The sequence below is a fragment of the Nelumbo lutea genome, chromosome 3 (assembly GCF_056320005.1).
Source record: "Nelumbo lutea isolate HS-2025 chromosome 3, American lotus-T2T, whole genome shotgun sequence".
Lineage (NCBI taxonomy): Eukaryota > Viridiplantae > Streptophyta > Magnoliopsida > Proteales > Nelumbonaceae > Nelumbo > Nelumbo lutea.
This window is the reverse complement of record NC_142686.1, coordinates 17,890,237-17,899,790: the sequence shown is the minus strand read 5'-3', so window position 1 is coordinate 17,899,790 and position 9,554 is coordinate 17,890,237. Positions and strand designations below refer to the sequence as shown.

General features: G+C 37.3%; 1 protein-coding gene across 1 annotated transcript; it reads right to left on the bottom strand.

Moving 5' to 3' along the window:
• Nucleotides 1-651: 651 nt before the first annotated feature.
• Nucleotides 652-9,146, bottom strand: LOC148863294 (protein CANDIDATE G PROTEIN-COUPLED RECEPTOR 2-like). The gene is made up of 7 exons (XM_088975740.1): nucleotides 8,743-9,146; nucleotides 8,267-8,569; nucleotides 5,693-5,884; nucleotides 1,426-1,588; nucleotides 1,161-1,263; nucleotides 975-1,056; nucleotides 652-876 (listed from the first exon to the last, which is right to left on the bottom strand). Exons 2-7 carry the CDS (start codon nucleotides 8,558-8,560, stop codon nucleotides 799-801), a joined length of 912 nt encoding a protein of 303 aa, XP_088831866.1. The 5' UTR covers nucleotides 8,561-8,569; nucleotides 8,743-9,146; the 3' UTR covers nucleotides 652-798.
• Between the last annotated feature and the right edge of the window lie 408 nt (nucleotides 9,147-9,554).

Below are 9,554 nucleotides of genomic sequence, written 5' to 3'. Positions count from 1 at the left end.
GTTGAGAATAATTCAATATTGCATGGGCAGCGTTAGAGATCTCGGATCAGCCGAGGGTCGTCTATACATGAATAGAAGCAAACTTCGCTGCTTGTAGCCTTGTTTTCCTTGTTATCTTATCCAAACGAAAATTTAAACCCACCGGTTCAGGCCCGATTAGCCTGAGCCCCAGCCTATATATATATTGCTTTAGTGTTTTGGGGGCTTTGAAATCAACTAATATAAATAAATTATTTTATTTAGTAAAAAAAGATTTATATTACTAATGAGTAATGACATTGGAATGACTATATCTGAATAAGATATGAAATCGGACTTGATCTAGTGCAAACTTATTATGCCTAAAAGCTAAAATGAAGAAAAAAATAAAAGTTTTATTAATATTTACCTTTTAACTTATATATTATTATTATTATATAAGATTTATATGTAAATATATTATTATTATTATTCGGATGGATTTTAAACGGATAAGATTGGGTCAATTCCATATCAGATCCGACTAATGCAAGTTCTAACATTCAAATCCAAGATGATCCGTATTGAAAATCAAACCGAGAATCTGGTTTTCGTTGACAGCCCAAAACCCCTAACGTGCATCGCGCAAAGTTAAACATCAGTACTTCCTTGAGTGGATGATGCAACACAAAATGGTAACTAACACTGTAACAGAGGCATTAAAATATTACAGAGTATAAACAAATACAAGAATCGATCAATCCTTCAACATTGTCATTTGTTCAGTTTTTGTTTACAAGGTGTAGTGAACAACTAATTCTTTGACAGCTTGTTACAGGATCAATCCCAATCAGCATCGAAAAAACCAGCATCTTTCATCTCGGAATAGTAAGCATTTTCCAAATGTAAATCTTCCTCCTGCAATCATTAAAAATATACCCGAATACTGATTCAGCATTAATCATAATCTATATCCACCATCCAGTCTCTTCAGAAATGAGATAAAGAGACATTACCTGGAAAAAGTCTGCTAGAAATGTTATATAGAGAAGAGGAAGATAGAAGGAATGATAGCAAACAGTAGTAAAATTGTACAACCTGTATAAAATAAGTTGGAAGAATTTAGAATATATCAAACAGAAATGCCTTAAACCAGCTATACAGTTCAATTTTCTTTAGAGAAGGAATTGAACAAGACATACCAAAACCCAAAGCCAGCCCCATTTCCTACAATGGCACATGCAAACAATGCCAATGCATTCAACAGTAGCATCACAGAGATGTAATTGTAGAACGCAGGTCTTGCTGCAGAATGGAAAAGAGATTAATTAATCCAAGCTAGACATTTCTATAGCATAATTTGACAGAAAACATAGCTCTTGGTAGAGCAAAATGGCAGGTCAGGATTAAGGCTGAGTTGATTAAACTTGTATAGTTTACAAGATGATTATAGACAATGCTTCTTACCAGGCAGTCTCTCTCTCCATTTTGAGTGGTACATGAAAAATATAACGCCATAAACTGCGGTAAGCAATAACTTGTGGACAACCCATAAGCCCCACTTAACCTGATATTTTGTTTCATCATGGCCAATGAAAAGGGGGATCCCAAAGCTGAATATATAAATTGTCTGAAAAAGAAGCAATACATCTGATTAATTTATAAGCCTTATAGATTGATATTTCAAATGATTACAAAACATGATGGTTAACACATCCACAAAGAAAAACTAATATGCTTCAAAGCCCTCGAACAAATTCAGATGGTGCACTTGTAGGGCTTCTACCCTTAAAAATATAAAGATGACATACTGCAGATACCCTCAACAAACCCCCACTAAGGTTCATTGAGTTGATATGCAAATTGGACCAGTAAGATCAAGAGGGAAAAAAAAAACAAGGAGAATAAGTTGTTGTAACATTACTCAAAGGTGCTGAGAAATCAAACTTACAGCAAGGAAAGGCTGAAAGAGTACTGTGGCATTTCTATTCAGTGCCATATCCACTGATAAACTATGGGCCCCTAAATCATTTCTTATTACTTCAAACCACATCCTTCTTGGCCTGCCCCTAGTTCTACTAGTCCGTCCGACTTGTAGTAGAACAATTATGTTTATGTAATACATTATTATATGCTCTACTTTATTTCACAAATTTGTTTACCATCTGCTCTATTCACCTTTAGCAGTCAGCCCATGTCGGATCAAGACAGAATTGAAATCTTTTTTTTTTTTTTGGAAAACAGACAGAATAGAAATCTTATGTTTAGGATTATTGTAGTCAAGGTGTCTAGGCGTTTCTCCGTGATAATGGGGTGCCTAGCCACCTAGACAATAAAAACGTCATAAAATTAAAAAAAAAAAATACTAAATTTTGCCTACTTCCTAGTTTTATATACTATTCAGCATGTATATTAATTGAAAATATACTGATTCTCTTTATTAAGAACATTACATTTCCTGTCAAAACATGGCAATAGCCAATAGGGCTGTTCATAACAAGACCCAAACCGACCAACCCGATCCGATCCAACCCAAGTTGACCGGTTTTTCTTCAGCATCGGTCGGTTTCGGGTTACAAAAAAACATAAACTGATGGTTTGGTTTGGTTTTCGGTTTTCGGTTTTCATGTGTGAAAACCAAAACCAAACCGACCTGAACCAACTTAGATATATATTATATATAAAATTTCAGCTTTAATCCATCAAATCATTTTGAATTTCCAGGCATCAAGCCTTCGCTTCTTAGACTCGAATCCTTTACGTTCACACCGAGAGAACCATTCACAAAACCGACCCAAACCGACTCAAACCGACCAGGTTGGTTTTACCTAGTACAGGATCGGTTTCAGTTTCATTTCTAGGTAAACCGACCAGGTCGGGTCGGTTGGAAAAACGCCAGTAAACCGACCCAACCCGACCCGTGAACAGCCCTGCATGGCAAATCATCATATCTAGGACACTAGAAACTCAAATATATTACTTTCAATACTATTGAAAATAATAGTAACATAATAAGCATTTAATAGAGCAATTTGATATCAAATTAGCAACTAAAGAAGGCTATAATTTTATATGATAAAAATTATGATAGAAAATAAAAGAGGAAAAAGAACAAAGGTGGAGCCATTGTTTTATATAATGTGAGAGATAGAACAGCATATATATGATATATATAGTATATAACATATACCTATATCAATGATATTATAACAAGGCGCCCACCTTGTCATTTTTGTCACTTAGGGCGGACACCTGATCACCTAGATGAGCACCTATTTGCTATAAGTCAAGGCGTTTAGGCAAGGCACCCTAGCCAAGAGTGCCTAGTTGCCTAGGCAACACCTTGACAACTATGATTAGGATAAATAGTAGAATTAGTTTCGTAAATACCCAAAAGGTACTTTCATAAAACAGCAACTATCCTTTCAGAGATGACACCCTTTGTTCTCTCGCTTCAGACATTGACATTCTCATTGGGCTTACCACAGATGTGCTAGTAAACCTAGAAATGTTGAAATATTTGTTCCACTATTGTTCTCTCCGGGCGACAGTTTAACAGTTTGATTATCTGGGATGGGACAGGTTAGACAATTAACCAACAAATCAGACCTAAGCCCTTAGATTATCAATATTAGGTTAAACCTTTTAATACAGAGCACCAGCCAAGAGAGCCTAGTTTCCTAGGCAAGGAACCCAGCCAAAAGCACCTAATTGCCAGGCAATGCCTTGACAGCTATGATCAGGATAAAAAGCAGAATTAGTTTCATACATACCCAAAAGGTACTTTCATAAAATAGCAACTATCCTTCGGTGATTTGGAATGATACAATTATATGGGTCCAAGATGACACCCTTTGTTCTCTCTCTTCAGACATTGGCATCCTCATTGGGCTTTCCATAGATGTAATAGTAAACCTAGAAAAGTTGAAACATTTCTTCCACTATTGTTCTCTCAAGGTGACAGTTTAACAGTTTGACCATCTGGGTTGGGACGGGTTAGACAAATAATCAACAAATAAGGTCTAAGCCCTTAGGTTATCAATATTAGGTTCTACCAAAAAAAGGGGTTATCAATATTAGGTTAAACCTTGTAATACTCATATATATAATAGTTACTATAGATTTTTTTTTGATAGATTATAATAGTTATTATAGATTATAGTGAGAGAGACAGCTGGGAAGAAAAAGGACAGTGGCTGTGGTCATTCTAACTAAAAGAGATATGGTTGGCTGTGGCAAGAAAGCAGAACTACTATTTGCCATCATAGTTTACATGTATTACCAATCAAGAGATAGAAAGATAACATAGTAAGGGAAGAAGTTGCTGTTTATCCATATCCCTTCATTTTGCCTTTTTTTCTAATCTGCCATGGCATCACTTGGCTGTACAGGCATGCCACTTGCTAGGTTGCCATGAAATTCTCCATTTCCCCTCTCCCCTTTCATTACTTTTTAGATAACTATCAAAGATTTATGCACCATGTATCTATTATGATATAAGACAGCTACTCCATCGAGAAACAGAGCATCAAAGATCATCTTCAAGAGCAGATAACTAATTCATCCTTGTATTTACAGCCATCATCATTCAGACAACATGGTGGGAAAAGAGGAAAAAAGTAAGTTAAATGGACCCAGACATCAAACTCCAACCAGAAGACATGCAACTTCAATAAAAACTCTTCCCCTAACCCCTCTCATTTCTGTTTGTTTCATTTTGATATTTTTAGAAGAAAAAAATATTTTTTTTTTGTGGTTTAAACACTCAACCAGTTTCGAACGGTTCAAATGGTTTGGCCAGCTGGTCTTGATTACATCAATGGGTTTTTTCCAGTTCATGGGTTTGGGATAAAACTGAAACGCTTTAACCCCTAGGTTATGGGTTGAAAGTTTGACCATCTGGGTGAGCGACAGGTTAAAAATACAGTTCCAGATTTGTTCATCATTCCTTTCATTTGTTTGCTTGTTGATTTCATCTACAGGTGTGCTAGTACATCTAAACTAGTGCTCAAGAGTCTAAGGTTAGCTGCTGCATCAGTGGGCAAAACAAAAAGAACCAGGATTCATGACATGATACAGAATTACAGATATTGCATGTTAAAGCAAGCCCAAAAGATTTGATGATTTAACATTTCACTCTTTCTTCATGTGGCAGTTCCATCCAATAGCCCTGGCTTAATTGCAATGAAATTCCTTTCCTGGGCACCTCTTTGATTTGAAACTTCAATGCTTGCCATAATTAAAGAAACAAGACTAACAGAGAATACAACAAAGAGCTAACATTGACCAGGGGAAATGTAGGTTAAAAACCACAATGCCTGGAAACAGTAAGCAAGAAGAAGATGGTAAAGCAGAGTGAAAAATGTCAACTCAAATAAAAATTCCTACTACAAAGTTTCTTGAATAATCTTGAGAGCAGCAACACAAAAGGCAGGTTACAAATGGATCTCATACAGGACTAGAAAAACAGAATACCTAATTGTAAAAGGAAACAGTAACTAAGCATACACTTTCCATAAAACAGGTTAAATTCAACTAAGATCAGGTTCAAAATGGATCTCAAATATAAACACACATCTCCATACGTGTCATTCTTAATTTATCCTAATTTATAATAATAAATAAATTATAAATACTGTATAGACTAGACCTAAATCCTATATAGAAAGTAAATTTTGATTTGATAGCAAACATAACAGGTGAAACAATTATTAAGGGAAAAAGCAAAGAATACCTTGAGAAGTATATCTGCACAAACAATGACTCCTGAAACAACAAAGGTGCGTGTTAAAGCCTCCAGCCCACTGGCATAGTTTCCTTGGAATAAAAAGGCCACCAGGCTAATTTCCAGAAACAGCATGCCAGATGTTGTAAACAATGACAGGAGGTTCCATGAGAAGTCCTTCCCAGGAGTACATTCCCATGTCTATGCCAGCAGCAGGAAGAGATTCAAAACCGAAAGAACATTAATTAATAAAACATAAAGAGAATTACTGATGTGTGCATGTGTATGCATGTATACATAATCAGCATTCAAGTATAAGTTCTTATCCTATAAAAATCCTAAACAAATAATGGTTCAACACATCCTCCAAATTATCATCGTCTTAATAGCATTGAAACAAAATTTTCTAAAGCTTTAACAATTCACAGCTCTAATTGGAGTTGGGTTCCTAGCTATAACTCCAGCTCAGGCATTATTATGACCGCCAAAAAATGTAAATAAAATCAATGTTTTGCTTTTCTTTTTGATCAAGTAATCATATTGGTCTCAGCTCTATATTTTCATATCAACTGCTGAATCAGAACATTGTGTGGAAGGGAATATGAAGTTCCATTGGGAATTTGTCACAAATACATGTTCTTTCGAAATGGGAAATAGGTGAGATTTTCAGAAGACAAGTGTCATGGGGCGGGAACATTCTAGACTTTGTGAAATACTGTATAGATTTAATTCAAGTAGTATCGCCATAAATTAATGCTTTCAATTTGCAATAAAGAGGTGACTAGGGAGATTTTATGTTTCAACATTCATAGACCACTTCTGATCAAGCCAAATAGGATAGGACCAAGAGGTAACATGACTTATCAGTAAAATCTTTTTACAAAAATACTCATAGGAATACAGATGGTGTCCCATTGAGCAAAAAAAATACAGATGGTGTCTTCTAGAGTAGTGGGATTTGGAAGAATCTGAACATTTATCCTCATCCATCACATACAGAATTTTGACAATTGACCATTTGAAGAGTAAGAATTAACTTAGACAAAAGATGCAAGATATCTAATGTGTAGAAGAGTGGATCTCTGATTTGTCTCTGACTTGCAAGATTGCTATACACATGTTGGTCTTCCCTTTCACTTGGTTCAAACACGGTTGGTTCATCCAACAGAATTAGGGTCTACTGATTAAACGAAATTGATTCTTAGGATTTGTTATAGAAGTGGCCCTCATTTCAGGAAGGACAGAGTAAGGATCGTTTGAAACATTACTGATAAAAAAAGGGCCATCTGAAACAGGGGCAGAGCCAGGAAATTTTTATAAGGGGGGCCAAAACCTAAATGAAGTATGGATGGATGGACCCAAGGGGGGGGGGGTGGGGGAGGGAGCATGGCTCCCCTGGCTCCCCACTTGGCGGATCTGAAACATCTTGCAGAATCTGGAATGAAAGAAACAAAAGAGCCTTTTTTATGGGAAGTCCAGGCCTATGTCAGAATTAAGCAGACACATGCTCTATATTATGGGTTAACGCATAGGAGAACTAGAGTGGTTTACGCATTTGGAGGAATATCTGTCCAGGGATTTCAGGGCAATTGATAAATATTCCAATATCCAAGAAGACACAGTAATGTGACATCCCAATTCTCCAAAGGGGTTTATTGAATAGGGACTTAATGACTCTTCCTTCCTTCTGTGGGAGTTTGAAGAAATGCTTATCCGTCCAGAGAAAAAGTTGTATTTGATGGAAAGAAGATCCAAGACAGAAGTTCTTTGTTTAATTCTTTATGTTGTCTTTGGCTAGATTGGCAGCTAACTTAGTAAAGACCAGAAGAACATGAAGTAATTATTTCCGTGTCATGTGAATGAGTTTATTTGGTTGGTTGTTCTGGATGATCTTATTCATAGAGAAGCTACATTCTATATCAGGGTATTATGTTCAAAATGAAGAAAAAACTCTGCATCATCTTCCTATGAAGAGATCCTGGACTAATGAGAGTTCTTTTGTTCCTTGGTTGAGAATCTCTTGATCTTAAACCCCTTGCGACCTTTCTATGGCCTAATTTCCTAGAGCTATGTTATTCCCATCCCCGTCAAAGAGTTCTTCAAGTAAACTAATCTGTCTGGTTACATCAACATGCACTGCTTGGTTTTTTCTGCCACAGCAAATGTTGTGCAGATATTCAATGATTCAATCTCCACCCTTTATATTTCCAAATGAGCAAACTCAGATTCAGCATCAGTATAAAATCACGATTTTCTCATCGATCTGTAATTAGAAACTCAGCTGATAAACTTCTACCACATTTCAAAATTATCTGCACCCATTTAGTTTTATCCCACTTAGACCAAGAAATCTATAAGAAACCTAGAATTGCATTTCTAGTGAAGTCAGCAATTAAAACTAAACAATTAAGTGGAGCATTACCAACCTCTAACAAAAGCACGAAATGGCATCAATTTAATATTAAGTTATCTTCACAAACGCGTAGGACAAATTTAATATAAAACCATCAAACTCGAATCAAATTCAATGGAATTGAAGCCAATATTGCACAAACAAAATTTACTTAGAACATGATTACGAACCTGGAGACAGCACCATGCCAGATTGAGAACGCTAACGAGCCAAAGAAGTCCATAATAAGCTATCATGATATGAGATCGCCCATAAGAGAGCTTGGTGAGGCTCTTTCGAGCCTGCAACGCCAAGTACACAACAAAGAGAGACGAAGGAAGGATCAAAGCAACATTATACCAGAATCCATGGCAGTCAAAAAGCCAACCGGAGAACCTCGAACCATTATTCCCTACTTCCACGGGGGAGTTGGAAACAGGCGACAACGAGAGTGGAACCCCCGTAACTTCTTCGAGCGCTCTCATCTTCTTCTCCTACCAAGAATAAAGTGCATTACGGAAACACTAATCTGAAATCCCCGGCCCGATGTTGCCCGATATTTAAATTTGGAGATTGGAATTCCGAAACCCTAGAAACCAGAGCTCGAGAAAAAAGCGGTAGCGAACGTCGAGACGTACGTAGAAAATAAAGATCGGTGAAACCTTACCCTGAAAGTCTGCTGAAACTCTAGTTCGGTGCCAGAATTCGCTTCTGCTCTCAATTAGATTGTAAAGCTCGGGACTGAGGAGTTTTGATCAATCGCGAAACAACCTGACTTTGGATCACCTTTACGCATTCTCTGTTCTTTTTTCGCCCTATTTTCTCTCAAATCAAGTAACACGCGTGGATTTTTGTTTTTTCTCTTTTTATTTCCTTCACGGGGCTAGTGGGCTGTATAACTGGTGGGTAGCCCGGTCCCCCACCCATAAGGCCCCCAATGAAGTTGATATTTTTCATCACGGCCCATGATCACCCCTACCCCCGGCCCCAACCCTGGGCCCTGGCGAGAGGAATCGGGCTTGCTCTGAGAAGCTCCTCTCAGAGCGGATTTCACACCGACCTCACAGCCCCATCCCACCAGGAATATCTCCTAATGAATAATAATATAAAATACGAGAGATATTTGTGATGTGCGGTTTGGACACGTTGTGAGGAACGGAATATGGCAAGAGCGGGATTTGATGCAAAATCTGCGCTACAACCAGACAGAGAGTCAGAACTTATCAACTTGAGTTACTGAGCTTGTTGGCACCATCTACGTAATTCAGGAGTTGCACATGCCAAACTAGGGCTGCAAGTTGGGTCGGGTTGAGGTGAATCCTAATCCAATCCTAATTTCTAAATCCCCAATTCTAACCCTAATCTAATCCTAACTAAATTCTTTCAACCCAATTCAATCTAAAGTCAACTTCGGGTTGGGTTGGGCTCCGGTTGGGCCCAATTCAACCTTCTTCCCATCCCTTATAATTTTGTAGAATT